The sequence below is a fragment of the Phasianus colchicus genome, chromosome 1 (genome assembly GCF_987193195.1).
Source record: "Phasianus colchicus chromosome 1, bPhaCol1.hap1.1, whole genome shotgun sequence".
Lineage (NCBI taxonomy): Eukaryota > Metazoa > Chordata > Aves > Galliformes > Phasianidae > Phasianus > Phasianus colchicus.
The window spans coordinates 163,615,254-163,643,095 of record NC_143436.1 but is presented as its reverse complement, the minus strand read 5'-3'; the positions used below and the strand labels follow the sequence as shown (position 1 = coordinate 163,643,095).

General features: G+C 34.5%; 1 protein-coding gene across 3 annotated transcripts in view; it reads right to left on the bottom strand.

The window, feature by feature from the left end:
* The window catches only part of DIAPH3 (diaphanous related formin 3), a 233,416-nt gene that overhangs the window by 166,122 nt on the left and 39,452 nt on the right, over positions 1–27,842 (bottom strand). For all 3 annotated transcript variants that reach the window (XM_090131181.1, XM_090131192.1, XM_090131188.1), the window contains 8 exons: positions 20,384–20,494; positions 19,843–19,961; positions 19,579–19,695; positions 18,516–18,634; positions 18,326–18,390; positions 17,768–17,872; positions 15,512–15,847; positions 14,500–14,614 (listed from right to left, as the gene is read on the bottom strand). In XM_090131181.1, the coding sequence (XP_089987307.1) occupies positions 14,500–14,614; positions 15,512–15,847; positions 17,768–17,872; positions 18,326–18,390; positions 18,516–18,634; positions 19,579–19,695; positions 19,843–19,961; positions 20,384–20,494 (1,087 nt within the window). The remainder of the gene's footprint in view (positions 1–14,499; positions 14,615–15,511; positions 15,848–17,767; positions 17,873–18,325; positions 18,391–18,515; positions 18,635–19,578; positions 19,696–19,842; positions 19,962–20,383; positions 20,495–27,842) is intronic.

Sequence of the window (27,842 nt, the reverse complement as noted above, 5' to 3'; positions counted from 1 at the left end):
AGGAAGAAAAAAAAAAAGCAACACTAATGAAAAGAACTGAGAAAAGCATACATAATGAGTCACTGACCATTTATTTAATTTTATGAAATTACAGAATGACTATTAAAGTTCTGCATCTCTTGAAGAAAGTCTTGGAAGAGAAGAAAATGAACAAAGCAAAAAAGGGAAGCAAGCGCCATCTAGTAACTGTAGCCACAATTTTAATTTATCTTAAGATCAATAAAATGCAAAATGGAACAGGTAAAATTTCTGTATATATTATTTTTATTTCTTAATATATTCATGAAGGTGTCTACCGTATGAGGAAATCACATCACATGCCTGTAGACACCACACTATTCAGGTATCAAATTGTTTTCTTTTCTTTGAGACAGAGTGACACTCATGTAACCACTTGTGTAGCAATGCTCTGTAAATCACAGCTAATGCTACTCACTGTTAAAAGATTTATTGCATACTGAAGAAAAGTATTTTTCAGTGATAATCCCTAAAGGACATGAAATTTCCTGACAGATTGATTTTAATATATTTATCACTGTATACAAGTATTGAAACATAACAGTTAGGGAGAAAGAGGATTAGGATGATTCTGGGCAGCCTGGTCTAGTGGTTGCCAACCCTGCACATAGGATGGGAATTGAAACTAGAGGATCATTGTGGTCCTTTTCCACCCAGGCCATTCTATGATCCTACGATAAGGTTAAGTACAGAAAATTACAAAGTCTGTTCTTTACATTATTTAAAAAAAAAAAAAAAAAAAAAAAAAGGAGAAGTAACATTTGGTGTTCTTGGTGCTGTTTCTGTCCTGAAACCAGTGCTTTCTTCTCCAGTGGAATCAGCATCACAAATTAGTTATTTACTAAAAGCAGTGAAAGCTGCTTGATTTCTCTGATATTCTCCAGTACCAGAATGAGATACTGAAACAAAACACATGTATTTCAAAGGAAGTTTAGCCTAGGATTGTTGTCACACATGTACAGATTGATTTCCTGCAGATAGCTCTTGCTTCATTCTTTTTTCCAGAAATATACAGTGTTGTTTTGTAATCTAAACAACGTGTGATTTTTCTACCCTTTTTCCCACTTGTATCCAGATATACAAACCAACATGGTAAAAAAGCTTCCAAGAAACTTAATTGTTTTTCACAACTGCATTTCCACTGCACTCTAGATCACTTGCTTCATATTTTAGAGCAGATTTTTCATTACTGATAACATCACAGATATGAGCAAAACATGGGGCTACAAGCAAGGTTTCTGGGAAAGCTGAAAGTAAATAACAAATACTACTAAAAATATCATAGGTACAATAAGAAAACACTACCAAACTATAGCCATTCAAAATAAAAATCAATTTTCTTATGCTTATTCAAAACAGTTAAAGCACCATAAAATCCTCAAAACAAAGTAATTTTAATCATACTCAGTGTCAAGAAACTAACACATAATAAGAACAGTAGTTTCCAACAATGAAATCTGAAATAAAATCCGTGTGCATACATACTAAATGTGTGTAAATAACCTTTTCCTGAGAACTGGAAAGCACATCAAAATACGTGGCATGCTTTTTCAAGAACATGATTGTGATCTGATCTTAGAACAGTATTTAACAATTTGTACCTTAAAACATGTATCTTGGGTTGCAAGACAGAGCTCACCAATTTCACTAAATACAGAAACCTACAGGAAATACTGACCTCGCTTTTACAAAAAAAAAAAAATCCTGCAAACAGTCTTCTATTTGAAAATATGGCTATATTTCTTCTAATTACAAAACTACATTTCATGAGCAATATTACAGAAGTACAACAGATGTATTTCCAAAGTTTGCATTTGTTAAGAGCTTTAGCTTATCTTTCACCAAATCAGAAAAATAGTCAGTAATATGGATCATTTACTGTACTGTGATACACTCTTGTGGTATATCAAGGAATGAGGTGATCAGAACTGGATCATAACTGGATAAAGAGATTCAACACATAAATATCACTCTATACTATAAAACTGTGTTCAACTTCACTGCAAATTCTAATCTCTTATGTTGAAAAAAAAAACAACCATATAATACTGCATGAAAAAATGAGTAATGGAAAATGCAGCATACCTACCAAAACTAGCACATCAGACAAATATCATGAATACAGTTTTAGGTTACACATTAAAACTTCCCAATTGGTAAATTCGTTTAAAACTATACCCACAAAACGTCTCGTTCCTTCAGTAACGTATGCAACAAAACACTTAACATTAAAGCTTACTGAACTCTTCCTCTTCAGTTTTGTGAGACTGATAATAATGTAGTTTCTATATTGATAGATTTTGAGTAGTCAGTCTAGTACGTAAGTTCAGTTACATTTACATAGAAAAATATTTTTTACTGTACAATAGAAGTAACAGTACGTCAATCACTCCAAAAGTAATGCCTTCTTTTTGTTTCTATGGAAACTACAACAGATACAAGAAGCATAAGACTATTTGATACAGTAAATTCTCAGATACAAAATACTATTTTTCAACATAGCACCACAAATAGCTATGTGTTGCCAGTTATGAACAAGATCCTGCATGCTGCTCTTGTAAGAAAATGTACCAGTGAACGTGGCCTACTGTCAACCACTGTCACTGCTGAAATGCACCACTCACAACCTCACTGCTCACATCCCCTACCTCCGTAAATGTTCAGTAATGCAGATGAATGCTGATAGGTGCAATTTATTCCACATGGAAGAATTCTGCCTCTGACATCATGGGCCAGCAAAATAAAATAGAAGGCACTACTTTTAGAGCAGTCCTTGTATTTCTTTATTGCATGGGCATATATCTTTGCATTAGCCTCCTCTACTATACTCTCATCAGACCCTACCTGAAGTAATGCATTCAGCCATGGGGGTCCCAAAATAAAAAGGACATGGATCAGCTGAAGTGGATACAGAGAAGGGTCACAAAGATGAACAGAGGTCTTATGCATCTCTTATGGAAAAACAGGCCGAGAGCTGAGATTCAGCCTGGAAAAAAGAAAGGTCTGAGGAGACCTTTTAGCAGCCTTCCAGCACTTAAATGGCACTTACAGGAGAGATATGGTAGGATTATCTACTAGGAAGTTAAGTGATGGGACAAGGAGTAATGGTTTTAAGCTAAAAAAAGTATAAATTTAGATTAGATATTAGGAAGGTTCCCCAGAAAAGCTGTGGATGCCCCATCTCTGTCAGGTTTCAAAGCCAGTCTGGATAGGGCTTTGAGCAACCTCATCTAGAGGAAAGCTTCCCTAACCATGTCAGGGAATCTGGAAATAGATGGTCTTTAAGGTCCCTTCCAAACAAAACTATTATTTCTTCTATAAAATGCTAGAAGAGAGAAAAAGTAAGTTCACTTTATGTCATTTTTAGCCCTTTCAGTCATATTAACATCTGTAAATGCTAACCCTAATCCCACAGCTTTGTAGCCTTCTGCATGAGGCCTGGCTCCACCTGTGCCTTGGCTACCATGTCATGATGATGGCAGCCAAAACACTGGTATGCTATCAACATTGTCTCAGACAAAACCAGAACAGTATATGGATTCTGAGACTCAACTGACAGCAGTGAATGTATTCTGCTTTCCCACTTTTCAGGTATAACTAAGTCCAGTCTTTCATTCATCACTGCCAGTTCTCTTTTACAGAGCCTTAAAAGAACAATTTAGTCCATAAGAGTAGATTAATACTGATAGTAAACTTTCTCTCTCAGGTGTCTTGCAGTTCAGATTACATAAACCCATTTGATTTTAGTTTTATACTTCAGGGTTTCTTTCTTTTCACAGCAGCGTTACAGTTCTGTTGAACTCTACTTGCCAAGAATTATTTTGCCATGTGCAACCGAGCCTCGAATCCCAGTTTCTCTTCATGCATCCCAGTTATATCTACCTGTCATTTTATCAGCTTTGATAGCAGCTTTCATTGAAGTAACCTTGCTGAACACATGGGCACCTCTCCAACTTTCCAGTGTTTCAGATAAATGACCAAATACTTTGAAATATGTTGAAATACCGGTTACAAAAACCAGAATCCTGCTGCATATCTATCAAGTATATTGCAAACAGATTTTAAGCCACACAAAGCATTACTCTGCATGATCAAGGAACCGGAAAGGCAGGCAGTCACCTTAACTTGTTACCCTTGTCAGTTATACTTACACACTTACAATTTTAGGAACAGTCATTTCTATTTTAAAGGACAAGTCAGACTGCACAGAAGGAAACATTTTGTCTTTATAGCTGCAAAGCTGAGTAATAGAGCAGATCAGGTTTCTAAATTTCATTACTGAGGTGTTGTTGGAGGAAAGTAAGGTTGGTACAGAAGAGCTATCTTGTCAGCTAATATTTAAAAAGAAAAGCAGTGCCCCACTAAGTTGTAAAAATGGGAGAAGTGAGGAAGCAAAACCATAAAACAGAAATACAAAGTTGTTAATAACTACAGAAGAGTATGTTGTCTGCTTTTCTTAATTGAAATGAAGATAGAAGCAGCCAACTGATCCAGAAGAATGTATCTAATAACACAACTACTGTTTTGCTATAAATATTCACCTGTTATACCAATAATTGTTATTGCTTTTCTTCTGTTCATTCAGGAAGAAGGCTGGCTTGGGGGCATTTGTACAAGAACTTCATTAACAAAAGAATGAAAAGAAATCTTTGTTTTCTCAACATCCAGTAGTTACACTGATTTGCAAGAGGCAGGACACAGACCATTGTCACTGGTACCCCATTTTTCTTATGACACACATATAACTGAATCCTTCACCTAAGTAGTTTAGTGGGTCAAGTAATCTCGAGTGTTTTCTTTTCACAGACTTCTGTATGACAAGCCAGATTAATAAATCATTGTACTACAGCAGAGTATCTGGGAAGCTTAATTAAATTAAAAAAAAAAAAAAAAAAAAAAAAAGGCATGAAAATGCCCCATCTTGTTAGGACAGTTTTCAGGATGCTGAACTAGATTGTATCCTCTGTAAAAGTGAGCATTTGTAAAAACTTCAGTTTATCCTGAATGCAACCATTTCAGCTAAAATCTGAAAGCTAAGTAAGAATGGAGAGAGCTTAACTGAAATAAACATCTACAAGACATCTAATATCTAATCTAAACCTCCCCTGTCTCAATTAAATATAAAACAATTCCCCCTTGTCCTACCACTATCCACCCTCATAAACAGCCATTCTCCCACCTGTTTATATGCTCCATTCAACTATTGGAAGGCCACAATGAGGTCTCCCCAGAGCCTTCTCTTCTCTAAGCTAAACAAGCCCAGTTCCCTCAACCTTTCTTCATAGGAGAATGTAACATAGGATTATGTAATCTAAGTGGGGAAAAAAGGACTGTAGTCGTTTTTTACATATAAATTAAAATTTTGTTTCAGCATTATCAAATCAAATGCAAATAGAACAAAAGGTTGTAACAAATATACTGCCATTTTCTATATGGCACAGCAGAGTCTTTGCAAGAATTTTCAATACAGCTGCCTAATCAAAAGTCATTGCTCCATTAACAAATAATCTTCCTCTTTGTTTTCATAAACTGTATTGCTCTTGAAATAAAATTACAAGACTTAAGCCATTAATTGATAAACTAAATGGTAAATTTTTAAAGGAGGAAAAATGGTGCTCATGTAAACTTACATGTTAGTAATTTTCAACAGCAGTGACTCTGCAGGCTTGCTATGCAAGGTTTATCAGACAGTTCTTTTCTTCCATTTAAATTTACTGAACTCACAATGAAGAAAAGGATACAAAAAAAGTACTCCTGTAACGAAGATTTTATTGCACTCAAATATAGTGTTATCTTTAGTGAGATATAAATGCTTGTGACACTAGATTAGAAATTTATCAAAACTACTGAGTGAATAAATATCACAGAATCACCGAGGTTGGAAAAGACCTTCAAGATCATCTAGCCCAACTGTCTACCTACCAACAATATTTTCCCACTAAACCACATCCATTAGTAAAACAACTAAACATTTATTTTCATTCGTTTCATGAACTTATGATAGTAAGCATGTTTTTTTCCTTCTCACAATACATACAAATAATACCTATCTCCTCTGGGATTTTACTTACCCACATAATTAAAAAAAATATTCTCTACTTGAAATCATCATCATACTCTATTTTAATTGGCAATAAAATAAATTGATTTTTGCCAAGTCAAATGTACTTTGCCTTTAATAGCAATTGGTAAGTGATCTCCATCTTCATTTTGACCCACAAGCTTTTCTAGTTTATGAAAGTTGGGCTTGAATATCATCTATACTGCCAGGTCAACCCACCATAGTATTATATTCAGTCACTGTTATTTATAAATAATTTTGGTTTAAAGTATATTTAAGTTGACACTGCAAGGGGGATCAAACCTAAACACATCAGGCTTTACTTCTACCTCTACGTAGTCCCTTCCAATCCCTGCAGGGGGTGATAACAATTATATTAAAAGGTAACTAATTTATTCAGAACTGTATTAGCAGCAGAAGTTATTAGGTAATATTGTTGGCAGTCTTAAAGGTTTGTAACAATGAGATTCTACAAGAAGAACAGTTTGAAGCAACTCCAGCATGAGGACAGTGGGCTCTACCTAATACCTCAGGATCTATACCTTATGCTGATTAGGCTATAAAATATAAAATACAGCACAGATCTCATTTGTTGATTTGACCTTCTTGCTATCATTTGCTCTCTCCCATGGTTCAAAAATGTTTGAGACTTTGGTGACACCAGAGCAGTATAGACCTTGCTGTTTTTTCTTATAATACATGCAAACACACAACTAAGATGTAAGAGCACCTTACATCAAAAATAATGTTGGCCCAAGGAAAACACATTCACTAATTTGTCCTAAAACTCCAGAACTGAATTCACTTCAGAACTCTACAAATTACAGCAGCTTACAAAAAAATTTCTTACACAGGCTTATTTTTTTCATTTTTAGAAGTCATTTACTAACACAAAGACTGAACCTTCTTTGAATTTATGCAGAGGGAAAATGTCACCCAAATACATGTTAGAAGAAAATGTCAATATTAAAGGAGTCAGCATACTCTTGGAACCATCCAAATAGTGCAAAATTCAGTTGAGGTATTTTCAATAATTAATGGAAGCAAAATCAGTACGCTCACCATCGTATTTCAGAAAAATCTGGCAGAATTATAGGAAGAAGAAAAAAAATAAAATCAAAGAGAACTACATTGACCTTTTCAAGACAAGTGCCAACAGAGATAGCACTCCCAGAGAAGTGCTTTATTTTTGAATAATTAAATCTGGCATGAATTCTGGTGTGATGGGATCAGGCACTGCCATCTCCAGTAAGGTTAGCATGAAAATCTGTCCCAGCCAATAAAAAAGAAACTGTACAAAGATTGTTCAGTCCTTCTCTCTAGAGTTTACTAGATCAATTCCCCATTGATATCTAGAAAAGAAAAAAGAACAAATTTGTAATTTTCCCTGCCATCTCCCATTAACTGCAGTTATCTCCATATTGTAAAAAATAATAAAGTATTTAGGAGTGGTTTCTTGTATATTTGACGTGCAATTTCAAAATCCTCACTTGGCCTTTTAAAACATTAACATAAAAATTATTTTAAAAATGACTCTTGTTGGAAAAAGTCAAATCAATCCATTAATACTCTTTTCACTGTAAAACTATTACCTTCCTTACATTTTGCACACAAGGAACAAATTGACATTTTGTACTTAGATACTCTCAAAAATGTTGTCCTTGTTAGAAACTGCTTTCTTGTATGCTCCATATACTCCAAAATCTTATATTTGCCTTCAGCAAGTCACTTCAAACAGCAGAAAGAAGACTAAGCAAAATGTAGCTGGTTCTGAGTTCAGTTATTGTGCAAACTTATTCTACATGAAGCCTAGGCACTGCTGTCTCAGGACATTAATTGTACTACTTTGTATCTGTTCTGGAAATAAATATGAGTCATTACTTTCAGAGCAACCTATGTACTTATTCACAGACACTCACCAACTTTTGTCATATCTTGTCCACAACCTTCAAAGCAGCCTCCAAACCAAGTGCATTTCTTATTAGCATTTTGTTACTTCTCTACTTTCTGCAAGCAACCAAACTGTATACTCACATATAACACTTTATTTTAGCATTTGAATCCTAAACATATTAGCTTAAAGCTACTCCAGGTTAACAACAGGCTCTAATATCCATGATTAAGGAGACTAAGAACTTAAAAAATGCTCCAATGACCAATGATCTATCTAGTGCACTACTATTGTCTGTGCAATGTGACACCATGCAAGCTTTATCACTACCTGTAATCCAATATTCTCCTGACTTCCCAAAAGATGATGTCCCTTTTCCCACACACATCAGCCTAGGAGTGTTCTATTCTTTCCTATTTCACAGAATCACAGAATTGCCAGGGTTGGAAGGGACCTCAAGGATTGTGAATCTCCAACACCCATGCCACATGCAGGGCCACCAACCTTCCCACCTAATGCTAGACCAGGCTGCCCAGGGCCCCATCCAATCAGGCCTTGAACACCTCCAGGGACGGGGCATCCACAACCTCTCTGGGCAGCCTACAACCTCTCTGGGCAGCCTTTGGACATACTGTGCCTGTGTTTGACTAATGTTCTTTTAGCCTGCTGAACTTCTGAACTTGTCTCCAAATTGTCTCAGCAGCTCCCTAGCTAACTTCCTGTTTTCAAATATTTAACTAGACTTTTCAATATTGGCTGAAGTATCCTATGGAAAAAAAATCAGAATTCTAAAGAACATTAGGATGTTCTGCTTAAATTTATCTTCCTACACTTTCTCATTCCTTTCATCTGGCTAAGTCTTCTAAATGTTATCCTATTCCTTCGCTTCACAACTGAATCACATGCATTAATTTTTTTTATGTCATTTAGACTTCTTCTGAATTAAAGTACAGTGTTTGCTTGAATCTCTAAGACAGCATTTTCAGAACAGTTTCTGAGCTGCTTGTAGGCATGACTACCTTGTTTGCTGGATCATCTTCCTATGTCATTTAATTCTCCATCCTGAAGCTAAATATTTGTATGCTAGACTGACTCAGATTGTTCTCTCCCAGTCCATTAAAATTATGATCATTCTCTCCTCCTACCTCCTTTGTACAACCCTAGACCACACTGAGAACAGCTTTGTTTTGCTTTAGTTACAGAATACTGGAAGCAGACATTTTCTCATAATGTCCTGATGAGTAATTGATGCAAGTCCATACATAGGTAGTCAAATCTCCCACTTCACTGTCACCAAATTTGCAGCTTTCCTCAGCAACATATTCTCATAATCTCTTCCGACCCAAACCATTCTATAATTCTATGCATTCATCAACATCTACACCAACAAAGATGATCTCACTGTCTCTGAAATGCACCTTTGATAACATCCACGGTTTGGTCTCCAGAAACATACAGCAAAGTATCAATGAATATCAATGAGTATAATTTTTTCTACATTGAGGCACTCAATTACAGCTTTTCTTCAAAAAAAACAAAAAAAAAAAGGAACTTCAATGTCAGATGCTTTTTTGTCAGATGCCATTTTGTTAGACTGCACCTCTGCTGCCACCTGTTGCACAGCAACAAAATGTAATGGGATGGTGGTGGGAAGGTTTAACATCTACTGCCACATAACCAACATCTGCCTCTGACACTGTGGGCCAACAAAATAAAATAAGAGGCATTACTTTCAGAGCAGTCTTAGTATGAAGGGGTTGTTATTTGATACAATTTTTGTTTGATCATCTTACATTTTAGGCTTTAGATAATTCACAGAATAACAGAATCGTAGGGGTTGAAAGGGACCTCCAGAGATCATCGAGTCCAACGCTCCTGCCAAAGCAGGTTCCCCACACCAGGTCGCACAGGTAGGCAGGCATCCAGGTGGGTCTTCAATATCTCCAGAGAAGGAGACTCCACAGCCTCCCTGGGCAGCCTGTTCCAGTGCTCCGTAACCCTCACTGTAAAGAAGTTCTTGCACACATTTGTGCGGAACTTCCTATACTCCAGTTTCTGGCCGTTTCCCCCTGTCCTGTCTCCGCACACTGCTGAAAAGGGTCTGGCCTCGCCACTTTGCCCCCCACACCTTAGATATTTATAGACCTGGATCAGGTCCCCTCTCAGTCTTCTTTTCTCAAGGCTAAACAGACACAGTTCACTCAGCCTTTCTTCACAGGGGAGATGCTCCAGAATTCAGAAGTATACATAAGGTTTGCTCATGTTGCACTGCTCAGTTTTTCACATATCAGTCAGATTTAAGTCATCTATTTGGTTTAATGTTTCCAAAGAATTATATTAAGTGATTGCTTTGATACCAGTGTTGCTAGAAAGACTTGCCACAGATTTTCTTTACTGATACACAACCATGAGCATAAATCTGATAGATCTTATACACTTGATATTTCTTACGATTTCTCTTTTAAATCTCAAACTATCTATCATACCATATGCTTCGTTTTGCCTTTTAAAGAGAAGAGTTATGAGATTGCCAAAGAAGATATATGCAAAGAATTCATATTCAATTTATTTTCAGTTGCTTTTTTTTTTTTTTTTTCCCCCATGGTCAATTTTCTTTTTTTTTCTTCACTTTTTTTTTTACAGCCAGTGAGGTCAGAGGCCATTCCTTACTTCCAAACTGATGTCTCTAAGGCAGTAATTTCATTCCCTACTTTTATTCTTTTAGCTGCTGACAGAAAACTAATGATTTGAAGGTTCCAGAAACTTTTAATATTCCTGGGGTATCTCAGAATAAAATCAGAATAAGCACACTTTCTTGCAAATATCAAACATATGTATGCTTTTCAGTCATTAGTTTAATCTTTTCTCAAGCATTCATAGTGAAAATATTTCCTCCACATGCTAATAAGTACTTCATGATTCTGGACCTGTGTGGATTCTGTGTCCTCCCACATTCCCTATGTAACAGGAAATCTATGTGACTTTACATATTAAAAGAGTTGGCCTGTTATTTTGTCCTTGCCTACTTCTTTTGTAATGTAATCTTATATTTCTTTAAGAGTGCAAATGAATTTTGAGTTCAGAAAATGAGCTCTTTGATAAATAACCTGCACTTTGTTTTTCATAGCTTGCCTATAAGAACAGAATCAGCAACAGCTGCTTTGCTACTTCTCATTGTTCCTGTTTAAATATGTAATTTTTGTAACACACGTTCCTTTCACAGAACGACTTAATTTCTGGAAAGTGACAAAAATGACAACTGTACTCTTATAACAAATAAACGAGGAAAAAATACGCCACCCATAGCTTTGAGTTATTATGAATTATTCTTATCAAACAAGTGACACAGTGAAAACATTTCCTTCAATAAGTTACTAAGACTGTAATCAGCAGGTCCAAGAAGTGATTATTTCACTCTACTTTCGTCTCTCCCAGGGAGAAGTATCTGAAGCACTTATTCAGTTTTGCACTCGCCACTTCAAGAAAAACAGAGATACATTTGAATGAGTACAGGGGAAGGCCACCAAGATGATGAGAGGGCTGAAACATGATGAAGAGAAAAGGCTTGAGAACTGTAACTGTTAGTTTGCAGAAAAGATGGAATTCTTACTACTGTCTCCAACTATCTAACAGGAGGCTACAATAAGAGGTAAACAGATTCTTCTCAGAGATGTACTATAAATAAGAAACAACAGACAAAAGGTTCAATAACAGATGCTGCAACAAGATGTTACAAAAAAAAAAAAATTCACCACAGTGGAGATAAACACTAAAAAACATTGCCCAGCCTCATAGCCATACCTTCTACATCTTCAGGGTTATCTAGAACTCAGCAGGACAAAGCCTCAAGCAACATTAATTATGTTGACTCTACTTTAAAAAGATAGTTGGACCAGTTGGACCCTTCAAACTACAAAATTCCATGTCTTGACTCTCCTGACATCCTCAAATAAAAATGAGTTTTTCCCCACATATAATCTTTGCTCCATGTTACCCTCAATATTTTTCCAACAGTTAGAAGCTAGACCCTTCCTTTACATTTTTACGCTCACAGTAATGTTTCTTTCATGACTCCATAACATCTTCAATTATTTCAACTGCTTTAATATTCATTAAGAATCAACATCATTTATAACTTTCATACAAACATCTGCTATAGCTTCAAATCTTTTCTATATTATTGTAGTGGATGCCCCATCCATGAAGGTGTCCAAGGCCAGGCTGGATGGGGCACTTGGGCAGCCTTATATAGGGGGTGGGTGAGTGGGCCTTATATGGTAGCAGGGGGTTGGAAGTGAATGGGAACATCCAATCCAAACCATTCTATGATTATTCTGTATTCCTTTTAAACACAGACATTTTCCAATGGATTTTATACATGAATCAAGAATGAAATATTTACTTTGGGTACATCAGCTGGTAAAAAGTAGTAATTGACCATCTGAGTACTTCAATCTGATTTTACTTAATTACAATAAAAAGCATTTAAAGCATCACTGAACATTCTGGTCCCTTCTTACACAATGACTTCAATGAAAAGAACACATAAGCAGTTGCTTCAACAGAAAACAGTTCATTCTTTATATGGCATCAACTCAATATAGAATCATTTTCAACTTGTCTTTTTGGTTTCAGAGACAAAGCTTTAGAAATAGTCAAGGACTGTTTCCAAATTGAATATGGTGACTAGTTTGATGACTCTACATTATAAAGCACAGTTATAAACCTCTTTAAGACTAGTGGTGCAGAAAAATGTTTGTCTCCGATTTTTAGACATGTAAGTATTGTATAAGCTACGGAAAAGCATCCCTTCTTCCTACAGCCAAGAAAATAAAAGTAGTTACTGTAATACTCTCTGAACTAGGATTCATGTTGTTACTAAGAGACACTGGGATACCCAGTGCTGCCTACTTAGGAGTTTAAGTATTCATGCAAATTTTTGTGAACCACTTATTTGAACAAAGCTGAAATTTAGTTGCACATCACTCTTTTGATATCTACCTAATGCTCTAAATATAATCTTTAGTCTCTTTTTCCTTTGGGAAAAAAAAAAAAAAAAATGAGGAGACCCATTATTCAAGTGAAAGATTTCAAAAAGTAAAAAAAAAAAATTTTTTTTTAAATATAAAGCAGTGAATACAACCTCTAGAAAAAAATGTACATTCATCCCTGAAGACTTTTTACCCACCATTTACTACACTATTTGGTGTAACAATGTATTTCACTCATTTTTTCAGCTGGATCCAATAATTCTTCTCTATTAGGTTTTGTCAAAACAATGTATTCAGTCTATTCAGTTAAACTTTTAAAGTATGTAATCTTGTTAACTCTGATGTTCTTGCTGTCTATGGAGATTCACAATCCTCCTCTGAGCCTTCAACATTTGGTCCGAACATCATTCAGCCTCCCAAATTTTATTGTTTAATTGCATGGGAAACAGTACTTCCTCCAGTGGCTTTTAAACCTTCTAACTTATTAATTCAAAGGGATTCAATTGGGAATTCTCCTAACATTATGAAAGCACCACAATTTTCTTCAGACTTATTCTAATAGTCTAAGAATCTACTGTCTATGAGGCTTTCTTGCCTTTTTTTATCTTTGAACAACATTTTAAACATTCTTAAGTATCAACATTAATAAATTGCAACTCAACTCATTAGAAATACTACATCACCTTAAGCATCAAAAGTCTGCTCTGACAAAAGCTCAGCAAAATAAACAAACAAACAAAACAAATAAAAACCTGGGGGTTTCTAAATAACACTACACATTATATTAAATAAAAATATCATGATGAAGAATGTGAAAGAGACTAAAAATTTAACAATGCCTTTTCAATTTGAAAACAAACTAATTATTTGTGCTCCTTTACCTGTCCCAAAGTACTCAATCTCTGATACTAATCATCGAGCATTAAAAAAGTGTAAAGAATTAACTGTAAGCAAATAATTATATTGGATAAATAATGTTGTAATAGCTAGTAAAACAACTTATTTCCAGAAAGGCAGAAAAGACAAAAAATGCTTGCAGAGTTTGCTCTTCCACAGGCTTTGAAAGCTAAAGAAACTAAGGAAAATGTCAAAGGACATCAAGGTTGCTATAGGTTTGTGAGAAGTAAAGAACTTCACTAAAAAACTTTTATTCTTCAACCAAAACATATCAATTAATGTATGCACTCTGAAAGTAAACATATCACCTTCTTGTGTCACTGTATTAGTGTATTTTATTAAGGTACTCTGACAAAACTTCATAAAGAATTTTCCAAGTGTCTATATTATCAGGAAACATTTCTCAGTTTTTGATATGTTAAGAGTCACACATTTTCTTGCCATCCTTAAAGTAAAATGGTTGAATGTTGCTGCTTTAAGAAGTGTGAGATTTTCAAATTTCTTTCATCACACACTCTACTTTAAAAACATAACATTAACGCATAGAACAGTATATGTTTAACAGTGTATACAGTTATTTAAGACCCAATTATCTAAAAGGTAACTCCAAAAGCTGAAAATTGTAGGTATCAATGACTTACCCCTCTTCTGACAACAAAATGTAAGTTCCAGTTTGCAAAGCATGTCAGCATTCTCATACTTGCCCTCTTCTGCCTTAACCCAAAAACAGGACTCTGTCATTTCTTGAGGCCTGATCTTTAAGAGATAAAAACAAAATTTAATTAATGGTTTTTATACTATGGAAAGACTAACCTCTGTAGATTCCAAAACTAATGAAATACTTAACGGCTCCGTAAAACACAAAGTTTTCCCCTAATCTTAGAGTTGTTAAAATGATTCAAGATCAAGTGCTTTTGGAGAAACAATATAAAGCAGTACAGACAACATATTTGTTACTCAAGGTGTACATATTTCAAACTGTATTTGGTGTTTTATTTAGATTATGAAACTTGGGTAAACTTTGGTCTCTGAACACAGCTGGTTATTTTAAATAGTATTATTTTAAATAACAGCTGGTTATATTATATTGCCTCATAAAACTCTGACAGTTTTTGTTTTGGTCTAACTAACTATTTTCTAAAATACAGTATATTGATAGTCTTGGCGTACTTGATCCTGTCACAAGGGAGAGGAAAGAACTAGACAGAATATATATTTGCAACTGTTAAATTTATTTAAGTACACTTATACTGAGGACAAATACAAACACTTGCAACGGCTCTCCCACAGAATGACAGAGGCAAAACACTTGTCTGGAAACTACATAGCTAATAATACAGTGATTGATACAGTGAAAACAGTCCACTAAAAGTCAAGGCACAGCAGGATCCAGAAAGCATGCTGGTATCAAGGTTCTATTACTCCAGCCCAGAATTATATTTTCCAGACATTTTCTCAGAAGCTTCAGGGGTAAATGGAACACAATTTTCAAAAAAGAGAAATACTCTGGTTTCTCTTCAGATCGTATAAAGGCAAAAAGTATGCATACCTAACATAAATTTAGCTGATTAGCCTATGATGTCTTATTCCTACTAATCTATTTAATCTCTATGTAAGATTTTAGAGCATGTATTTGCCATTCATCAGTACTACCTTAGACCAGTTGAGCCTTTTCATGGTAACCTCTGGTCTAAATTCTTTTTTAGGCTTCAGTCCAAATGGCAGAGTACATGAAGGTGGAGACCACTGTGCCCCAGGCAGGCCTGGTGGAGGTGGTGGTGGTGGAGGAGCACCAATTCCTGCAGCAAATCCCAAGCCATTCAAAAGTAGTGGAGGAGGAGGAGGAGGCGGTGGTGGTGGTGGGATTGCTCCATTAGAAGGCAGTGGTGGAGGAGGAGGAGGCATCTGATGTGGTTCTGCAGCTTCCAGTGGAATGACAGATGCATCCCCACATGTTGATGGCAGAAATCCAGGTGGCAAGGAGCCATACTGACAAGGAAAATATTCAGTTTCATATTTTTACTAACAAAATGCCATCGCTGTTACAGTCAACAAATTAAGATGGCATGATATTTTCTGTACACAGGACACTTAAATATGTATTATAATAAACCCAACACACTTTTCATTTCGTAACTGGAAGTCTCAATATTTGAAACAGACACTCAGACTATGCAAAAAATCACAAACTGAAATTCTACATCCCCTCATCATATTTCAGTGATCATGACCTACAAAGTGTATAATACGTGCCTTGATGAAATTTTATCTAGACTATCATTTTAACTCAAATTTAAAAACAGTTCTTGCATTCTTACTTATCCAACAGATCATGGAGAACTATTCCTAAAATTTTACTTCAGAATATGACTAAGTTAGAAGCAGTTTTTACAACTGCAACAACAATTTGTAAGATAGCAACTACTTAATATTCAATGCGGTGACAATATCTATATTGTATGAAGATGGGCTTTTCCTTTTAGAACTTCAATTTAAAAAAAAAAAGATTTTTTTTGCTTTTGTTGTGCTATGTTAAGAAATTCTATCCTAGCACTGCTAAAGAGGTAACCAACAAAAAGAACAAAAGAATAAATATTATCTATACTGCTAATCAACTTCTTTTAACTTATCATTATGAACTGGCACTGTTCATTTTAGTTTTCAAACTTAGAGGGGAAACATAATAAGCAAAGATCAAACTTTTTTTTTAAAAAAGAAATAGCTGAAAATCAATAAATATAATTAAATAAATGCAGGACAGTTTTACTGTTTTCAAATGCTTGAAGGAAGCATTCTTTATACTGACATAGACACTGAAAACTTAAGTTCTACAAGATGAAAGAAACTGAATACTAAAAAGCTCCAAATACTAATAAAGTGAAAATGAGGAAGAAGACCAGGAGAAAGACAGTTGTAACAAGTAGATGCCATATGGAAACCAAAGATTCCTCTTAGGATGGACATACGAGTAATATTACTAAATTGAATGAATCAATTACTTGATATGCCTGAAGCATTTCAAGTAACATTAATAGCAAGATAGTTCATGGTATGATAATCTGTGAGTGTAAGCATAAATTATGCTCACTGACTGCATGCTGAATATATATATATATATATATAAGCAGTGAATTCTGACCAGAAACCTGAATCAAAATTACATTTTCAACCAATCAAAGAATAGATGAACTGATTTTCCTCACTAGAAAAATTAAACAACCTCAGAACCATAAAAAAGCTTTATGATGAAAGCATATATTTCAACATCTTTCTACATGCATGTCATCTCAATGTTATCTTTCTTTAGTCATTCTGATATTGAACCTCACACCTAAAAATAAGACACAGGAAAGTCACTTCCTCACATACAGATTTTAGAGTGAAGTAGTTAAAAGTTAACTCAAGCATCACTCAAAAAGTCTGCACTATATATGCTTGAAATTTGAAAAATTATCAGCAAATCTTCTTCACTAATCACAGGTTTTCTTTCTCTGCTGGATATTCATGGTAAGGTTTCAGAAAAGCAAACTGCACAATGAATAATTTCCTGTGGAGGGATAAAGATCACAGTGATGAATGCTAATCTAAAAGCATAGGACTTATTACCCTATGTGGTTAATTACTTTGGAAATATATGACACTGAAAGTAAAATCCAAATGAAATGTAAGAAACTAGTTTAATTAACAGAACTCGGGCACAAAAAGGATCAACTGGGATCTCACATAGCTCATTAATGTCACACTACAATTCTTGCTATAAAACAGAAATAAAGAAAGCTAACAGACAATAATAATCAATAACAGGATTCTTTGAATTACCCTCAATCACTTTATCAAAATCTGCAAGAAAATCAAAATGAAATCTATTCTAAAAAGAATACTTTCTATATTTATTAAACTGTCCTGTACCTGAGATTTAAAAGCTTGTAATTCTGCTTCAAGTGCATTGATTCTTTCTTCTTTTTTTTGCAGTAGGGCCTGGGTCTCTTGATGAGCTACAAAATCTTTCTCAAACTAAGGAAATAAAAGAAAGAAAGAGATAAAAAACAATTTTAAGAATACTTTCTAGGATTCTACTTCTTCTTTTGTGTTTCTTAATATAAAAATAAAAAAATAAAAAATGGTGAAGAATGCTAAGACGGAATCTGTACATACAAACAAGACAACTCTTGTTATCACCCTGTTTATCTTTTTCAAGAATAGACAGCTGTTCACATGAATCTTTCAGTTGATTTTGGGGTGATTTGTACCTTACAATAAATAGCAGAAAGACTCAGTTAAGGTTAAGTATTTTATAACACTTTTCTACTTCCCAGACCACAAGAAATATTCAAATTCCCACTTCAACATAAGTAATAATAGTAACTTGAAGTTAAAAGCTATGCCACTTTCAATTACATTACTCATGAGTCTGTTATGCAATTTCCTATATCCATCTTACAATCATAACTTAAAATTATTACGCACCTTTCTGGAAAGTTCAGAAGCCCGCTCTTCACATTCTTCTAATCTTGCTTTATCTACACAAATATCTGAAAAAACAAGCAAATACACACTTGCAAATATGCAGGGAAAATAATATTCTTAATCACACGTATCACTCTGTGTTTTGAAGAAAAAGTACAATACTGTAAACATTTTCCAGCATGAGACTTACCTACTAAGTGGCTGAAATTTATATCTAGTCTTTTACGATAACTGAAATCTGGGTCTGTTCCACTTCGATGTAACACTATCTGGGACACGCACTCTTCAATTAATTTGAAATACTGTGGACTAAAGACAGAGGCACATTTATTTATTAACATATATTTAAAATCCTCCTTCTGAATACAGTAATGTCAAAAGATTTGGGTTGACTTATTTCCACAGAAGGATAAATGCAAAACCCAAAACCTTTAGAGAACAAATACATTTGGCAGTTTATTACACCAGAACAGTTACACAAAGCCTGAAAAACCAGCACATATAAACATGAAATATTTCTGTATCATAAAATCTGCAACTCTTTTCATATGGAACTACAAAAAGGCAGGACTCCTTCCTGCTTCCTTCCAATAGAAAGATGGCTCTTCCTTTAGCTGATTCCTTCTGCTTTTATGACTTTTCACTATGGATACACTGAGGCTCTGCTCAGTTTAAAACAAAAGAAAAACAGTTCTTAAATGCCAACTGGTATCACAGCTGGACCACTTGACCAGAGTGTGCAAGCTGTCACTTCAAAATCATTCCAGTGGAAAAGGTCTAGCACAGATGTACCAATGTCAGGTAAGCACCCTTAATTTACTAAGTTGAAATCTACGCACAAAGTACACTTCTGAGCATGATGTTTTTGTTTCAAATACATGACACAGTTACAACTGTTTATAAACCACGTTAGTAGCATTAAGAGATCTGTCCTGATCACTTATACTTGCAGGGAACAAGCTTCAGATCCCAATAAAATCAGTATTCTCTGTTTATATATGGAGTTGGATCCCAAGCGGAAGAGGAAAAAACATACAGACAACATTATTACTCATTCCTGATACTTTCAAACATGAATTCACAAAGCAATAATTACAAACTGTATTCATTTCAGAAAAATACTAAAATGTATTTCATAAAATGGTAGAAGACACTCTATTAATGATTAAACAACAACTGATAACTAACACTTAATATACATTATAACACTTATATATATTATAACTTAATATACAATATAACATTAAACATACCGTATAAAATAATCATTTCTTATTAGCAAAAGATGTTGGAGAATAGAAAGAAAATATCCTTCAGCACTAGTGTCCTTAACTGTATTCCATACCATGTTGTAAACATCATTTACTTCAGTAAAAGAGTTAAGGAGAATAACAGTGTAAAAAACATTTCTGTCAAATATTCAGTCAAAATGTTGTTTTAAATTAAAGCTACACAGAAAAATTTTTATTATATATATTCTTTAGTTCATGTTTCTCTTGCCAATATCAAAAGGATATTCGAGTTCAGATCTAATATCTTCTAAACGATGAGAGAATTCAATCATGTCTTCTTCCTTATGCTCATTGAATACCTTCAGCTGAATATCTAGTGCTTCATTTTTAATACATTTCAATTGCTGCAAGGAAGAAACAGTAGAAAGATTGGCAAATTTAGCATTTCCATAAGGAAATAAGCTTTACCTTTTTAGTAATTTCCATCAATCTACATTATTTTAAAGTTTAAAATGAGCTAAGTTTAATATGTAAAATTTTAATATGCAAAAGGTAAACAGGACTTCAATTGGCTTCACTAGTGGCTGCATTACATTCTGCAGCCGGTTCTAAATCAAAGCTGTAAAAGATTAAGGATTCAGCATAAGCTTAAGAGAGCACACTTCACCTTTTCATTCTGATTTTAAGATTGATTCTAATATCTAACTGCTTAGGCTCTCACCTAATAAAATGCCCTTGAGAATAATTTATTAGAACTTGTTCTCCATTTCTCCTCTCAGACTCTAACAGTCCAGTAATTTAAATAGCAATACAAAGAGAGACTTACTGGCAGTATCTCTTTCAATCCACTGCGGATAAATTCATTTCTTATGTGAAGCCTAAAATCCAAATCATCAGGAGATGTAACAAGAGCATTGATAAGCTGCATGCAAGCTACCTACAACAGAGGAAAAACAACATAGTGTTATTTCTTAGTTTTCAATGTTCATAAAGAAAAAAAGACAAATCAAACTACTAGATAGCATGCCATCAATCCATTACAATCCTATAATAAAGATACTCAGATCTCTTGTCAGCCACGAGGTAGGGATACCAAAAACAATTTTACAAAATTCCACAAAAATCATATATTTTCTCACTCTTTTGAAGTTGCCATTTTTACAATTAAGTCCATTTGCCACAAATGCCTTGGTAAATATAATTCTCAACATATAAAAAATAGCATAAATATAAATTTTTACACATATATGTATACATAGTGACATAACAGAAAACTGTAAAGGCTTATGTCTGTGTGTATGTGAAAAAAATATTAGAAGACATAACGCTGATTTTAAACTAAAGTGAACCTAAAGAACAGAATGGTTTCATTATTTTTCCTTCCCTGCTAAAATATTCCCTTTTTCAATGTACTCAGCTTCACAGAACACTTGATGGGAAGCAGTTTTTCAGATCAACAGCAAGCAACAGGCCAACTGATTTCTGTTGTCAACTAGCAAGTAGTGTCTTTTCTAAAGAATGAAGAGATACATTAGAAAAACCCGTAGCTTACAGGAACAGGATTTAACTTTCCAGAATCACAGCCATTTAGAACAACAGTAAATTATTATTATAGTTAATCACTGTTGCTGAGATAACAGTAGCATTTTCTTTTTTAATTTATATGATCTGTAGGGACAGGAAAAGATTACAGAAAGGAGTACCCAGAGAAAACAAACTTCACCAACACTTCATCAGATGTTCTACGTGTGCATGAAAATAATTTCCACACTAGAATAGACAAAGACAAAATCTATCACAGGTTCAGTGGTTGGCAGAAGAACTTCCAAAATAAATCCAACAATTAAGTTACAAAAGAGGATTCACCCAACAGGTCAGAATAAAATCCAAAATTCTTTTAGTACTTGCTTCTGGATACATGTTTAAAAGTACACTGACAAACAGGAAAATGACAAAGGATATTTTGGGGGTGATCTGAAAACTACAGCCAGGTAAGCTTGATCCTTCTACTGTGCAAATATATTGGAAGTAGAATAGAACTAAAGAACAAATTCATTGAATAGTATGACTAATTGCAACATAAAGAAATGAATAATATGGATAAATGTAGCATGGAAAGGGACCTTGTTGTACTGATGAACAGTTAGCTGAATATGAGCCAGCAGTGTGCCCAGGTGGCCAAGAAGGCCAATGGCATCCTCGCTTGTATCAGGAATGGAGTAGTAAGCAGGACTAGGGAAGTCATCCTGTCCCTGTACTCGGCACTGGTGAGGCCTCACCTTGAGTACTGTGTTCAGCTTTGGGCACCTCAGTACAGAAAGGACATTGAGGTGCTGGATCAGGTCCAAAGATGGGCAACAAGACTTGTGAAGGGCTTGGTGAATATGCCCTATGAGGTGCAACTGAAGAAACAGGAGATGTTCAGTCTGGGGAAAAGGAGGCTGAGGGGAGACCTTACTGCTCTCTTCCAATACCTGAAAGGTGCTTACAATGAGGGCGGGGTTGGTCTCTTCTCACCAGTGACAGATGACAGCACGAGGGGAAATGGCCTCAAGTTGTGCCAGGGTAAGTTTAGGTTGGATATTAGGAAACACTTCTTTACAGAAAGGGTTGTTAAGCACTGAAACAGGCTCCCCAGAGAGGTGATTGAGTCACCAAACCTGGATGTGTTTAAAATCCATTTGGATGTGGTGCTCAGGGACATGATTTAGCAGAGGGTTGTTAGAGTAGTATGGTTAGGTCATGGTCAGACTCGATGATCTTTAAGGTCTTTTCCAACCTGAGTGATTCTATAATTCTATTCTATGATTCTATGGCTTTGTGAAGCAAAATTCTTTTTCACAGACCAATGCCTTCCTTCCTGGAAGGCTCAAGCAACAGGCAAGAAAGCTCTGACTGGCCTAAGTCTGATCTTCAAAACAGAAAAAAGTTTGTAAAATATCAAAATCTTTTATAAGGGTTTAGAAAAGAGTTTATTAATTAGAAGCTTCTTTAAAAAAAAATAAAATTTCACACAATAACACAAAAAGTTAACCTATGGTGCCCAATGTGAATTGAATAAAATCTCCAAGTATTTGTTTTAACAGTACCCAATGGAAGACAATTTAAGACTTTCTTGTTGCATAATCAAGCTTTTTTGGAAACTGAACAACATATTTGTATCCAATGTTTGTTTGTCATGACCTTTAAAATCTTGTTCATGACAGTTGCTGCAGCCTTCAAAGAGAAGTCTGCAAAAAGCAGAAAGAGTGCAAGTTATACAAGAGGAAACAAGCCCAAATCACAAAAAACACCTCACTTAAATTTACTTCTGAATAATTTGCTTTTGGGAAAGTTAGATCTGAGGAAGAAATATCAAAAACAAAGAGAAAAATGTCCCTCATACTGGTTAAATAACTTGATGAACAGTGGCTTGTGAATAGGCAGTTTTAACTGATAACCCATTGGAAGATTCAAGAACTAAGACATTTTTTTCTATTCTGAAGTTCGCAGTTTGAATAAAATATATTAATACTCCTTTACTCTGTTTGAAGATACGTCAATAACGCAGCAGCAAGCTTGGTATAAGTAGTGTCTGTTTAATGCACAAGACAGAACTCAAGAAATAGAATTATTCTTATAGAAATAGAATTATTATTATAGTTTTCCAATACAACACGGTTCAAACTTCAGATACCCACGGTTAGATGTCCGTACATAGACGAATACCTACATGTAATTAAACTCCTTTGCTGTACTCCCATTCTTGTTAACCAGTTCTCTGATTGATTCTATAAGCCGTTCAGATCTTTACAACACTTCTTAACTTCTGCTGTGTTATATTGGAAACTGTTATTTGAAATAAGTTGTTTCCTAACACATTCACTGCCTATTCATGGTGTTTATCAAAAGAAAGCATCAATAGGCCTTTCAGGTCCTTCTGTCCAATCTCAAATGCTGCAAATAAAGGGTAAGTCAAAAGAGAAAATATCTTCTATATAGTTGAAAGAACATCTTGCAGAAGAAAAAAGTAATTCTTACAGACAATTCTTTTCAGAGACAAATAATTCATTTTCTTCAATTATTTGTCTCTACATGCAGAATTCCAAGCAGTATCCACTCATAAATTATTGTCTTCTCTGTTCCTAATTAAAAATTGAAGGACAGAAGTCCCAAATGAAAAGTTGTTCCTTGACAATTCTCAAAGTACTTGAGGAAAATGCTGTGATGCCAAAGTTGACAGCTCTATAAATGTCAACTCTTGGTACACAGAAAAATCAGTCATTACTTGCACTTCAGATGGGTGGGCCCAAACTGACAATACAACAGCATTCTTTCACACTCAATTACTTTGAATGAGATTGACAGTCTTTTGCATTTTTCAGTCATGGACAAAAAGAGGCAAGGCCATGTCCACATCTAAAAGACATCCCATCTTCAATAATGAAGAAGTACTTCTGCTGAACTAGCAAGAAGTTCAGTGAAGACAAGTAAATTAGCTTCCTAGGAAGTCAGAATTCATTGCGACCAATACATTTTGAAAAATGTTCTACAGCTACAGCCAAATCATCAAAAGTTGTAGATTCTGCAAACCTTGAGAAGATGCCTGAATAAGTCAAATTATTTTTTGCTCTAAGACTTAAAAGACGTACAGTAATATACAGCTCTTTGATGGGCCTTCTAAAATTTTGTTGCGGTGTCAAGGACTGCAATTTCTAAACTCTCTTTCCTGAGCAGAGAGGAGAAGAGCTTTGCATAGATGATCACTGAGTTCACCTAGAATGGCAACAACTTGAATATTTTCCTCTATAAGAAAGTAGACCAATGAAATAGATACATTCCACTAGGTAAGAGCTTACAGCTCGAAATTTGAATCCTGTTTTTCTCTGCATTCTCTGAGGAATGCTGTTATTTTTCTCAGTTGAACACAAAGATAACATAACTGGTACTTTTCTCATGGAGAGTATTGACAACTCAGTAGCTCACAGCAGCTTTTCCTCACACAGACATGATTACTAATTCTAAATAGGTAATCATCGTCTTATTTCACATCTTGAGATAACAGAACTGCAGGAAGATTTTCAACTTTACTTTTCTCACTTTTATCAACAGTTGTAGAAAGGAGAAATGATAATATAGATTTAGTTAAATTTTGTTTCCTAATACTTAACCAGATGCAGATTTGGCTTTGGTACATACTTTACTAATTTTCCTAAATTGTTCCCCCCTTGTAATACTAAAATATTGTATTGTCCACACAAATGTACATTTGCAAATTTACATGCATCTTAAATAATATTATCAGTCACTGCATTGAGATAAGTTGTGCTTTGCTCGTATTAGTTACTCATTTATGGAAAGGATCTCATTAGGACCAAATGGCCAAGAACTGCCAAGTGTTTGAGCTAACCAAAATAGCATAGGCCATACAATCTCACATTCTTTTGTTATTAGATGAAAAAGAAGGATGAAATGGTATTCTGTCAATTTATAAATACTGTAAGGGTAATGCTACTGATGAATAGGAAAGAACTTTGACATAAAAATATTTCTCAATAAGTTCAATTTTACTTCTGGCTGTAGCTATATTCTCAAACTAGGATCATCAATCCCATCTTGAACCAAAAATATTTTAGTACTCTTTCTATACTTGCTGACAATCTTTTGAAAGATCAAAAGTAGAATATCCTTTGCTTTCAGCAAATAAAAAAGTAGATATACTGAGGTTTCACTGAAAATACAAAAATTAACATACTAAGGCTTCTCATAAATTCACCCTTCAAGTAACAGAAATGTTAGTCAACTTAAAATTGAAAAGGTCAGTTGTTAGTGTCAAATTCACTTGCTACAAAGCGAGCCTACATATATCAGGCAGATAATCAAGGCAAATACACCAAGTAACTGACAACTGTAAACTTTTGTCTCATTAAAGCACTGTCAAATTAACCACTAGGTCAATGTTATCGTTGTAGAAGTTTACAATTGATTCACATGAGAAGCCTTACAAGAAAAAAAGAAAAAAAGAAAGAAAAAAAAAAATAATAAGCAAACCTAACTAGCATTTTTAGAGTCTGAAAAAAAAAAAAAAAGCTTTTTAGGTGAAAGTGTTCAAATGCAAGCTTAACTCCAAAAAATGTGAAATTTCATTAGGTTTCTATGACCAGAAAACACAGTAAATGGAACACGTTAGCTATTTTCAGAAAATTTGAAATCCTCAGTAAATCCAAAGTAATTTAACAAATTATTTAAGTACTCAAATTGTAACATATAAATTGTCAGTTTTAAAAATTCTGCTCTCCTCTGCATCAGAGGATAACAAATCCCAAAACAAGGAACAGTACAATTCTACAGTGCACTAACTAGTAGCAAAGTAGTTGCTTAATATCAGAAGATATTAACCTAGTAACCCTAGAAAAATAAGGGTTACTGCACAGTTAACAACCGAGCTGAAGTCTTCTGCACTGATTCAGTTATCTCATCAGTGCTATCTCACTAAGGGAACTGAGCATCATTGTAAATATTAAGCATGAATGCACTCATATTTATAAGAAAAACCTAACTGCTTAGAGAAAATCAGCTATAACTATTTTTTATGCTCTGTCTCAACTGTCATTCATATTGGTATCTATCTATTTATCAAGTGGGCTGCTTACCAACAACTGTTCACAAGGGACAGTAATATTTGAAGCTTATTCACAAATGTTGATCTAAAATAGCTATTAATTGTTTACATGCTTATAAATCTATAGAGGTCTTTATGCATTAATTTCTAAAAAAATGGAAGACAATTCTTGGATAAATTAATCATATGTACTCATTTATTTTCTTTGAAGCAGCAAATACACTAAGGGACTGCTTTTACTGCAGTTTTCATGTGCTTTTTGAACTATATAGAAAAAGGATTTAAAGCTTTTTTTTTCGTAATCAGATCCACATGTGAATATATGCAACTCTGAAGAGCAAAAAGGAACAAAAATAAATAAACAAAACAAAAACCAAAAGAAAAAAAATGCACAAAAATGGAACAAACAACAAAAGAAAGCAATACAAATGCAGTGAGCCAAATGTTATATTGACCTGAATGTTCAAGCTTGCACTCCTGGCCCAAATTCCTACTGCCTGCTATCTCCAGGATGCTAAAATACCGAGCAAAAATTATACTCAACAGAGATGTATTAACTTAAACATAATTTACCTTGAAATCTAGATGAAACAGATTCCAAAGGAAGAGAGACATATAGCACATTGCATACTTAAAACTAATACTAAAAACCGTTAAGACTCTTGCAAAAACACTAAAGGTAGAAACCCATTACTATGAGAAACTTGTGTCTGGTCTGCAGGCTCAAAAGCCTCAGAACACAGGAAAGAAATTTATTGTCTTACAGTGTACGATTTCCCTGTGCAGTCCCTTTCCAGATCACCTACAACTGAGGCTCAAAGTTCCTTCTCCTCTTCCTCCTTCTCTCCTCCTGACACAGATTCCCTCCTTCAATCCCTCTTTCTCACTCACATATACTGTAAGCTGAGCCTTATATAAAGGGACACAAAGCCATTGCCCAAAAGTGAATTTGTCTTTTCACTGGAACTAATTCTTGCTATGGCAACAAGATTCTGAAAAATGACTTGCCATCAGCTCTCACGTGGGAAAAAAAAATGGCAATACCTATAAACAAAACATTTCAAAAAAGGAAGAGAAGTCAACTATCTCTTCGCCAATCAAAGTAATCCACCTTTAATCTTTTATATAATCTTCCAATGACCTAAGCTCAACACAGACAGAATATTTATTCTAGAACGCACGTCAGAAAACAAAGTATTTTGGTAGTGATTTTTACAATACTGGAGACTAAAGAAAGACAGTTTATTACTCAAAAAATTATATTACAAATTGATATCTAAACAACTAAAAAGACTGAGAAAGCAAAAGCAATTTTTACTATCAGACATGAACTATTTAATACAAAAGGTGACAGTGGAGTAATACAACCATTTCTTTCAAATTGCAGATTTATCTCCTGTCATCGTGGCAAAATTCAGAATATGATATGAAAAATTTTTCATTCACCCAAGTTACATGCAAATCAATACGAGTTACTACTCACACTAATAGAATAATGACTTATAAAGATTGCACTATAACTTTAATTCAAAAAATTCGTAAGATTTGGGTAAGCAGAAGAAAGCAAGTTCAACCACAACATCATTATGTTTCTCAAGACTGAACCTTCCAATAATGCATTTTCAAAGATTACATTTTAAAAAACATTCCCAAATTGAACCTTTATTTAAAACAGTATCTCTTC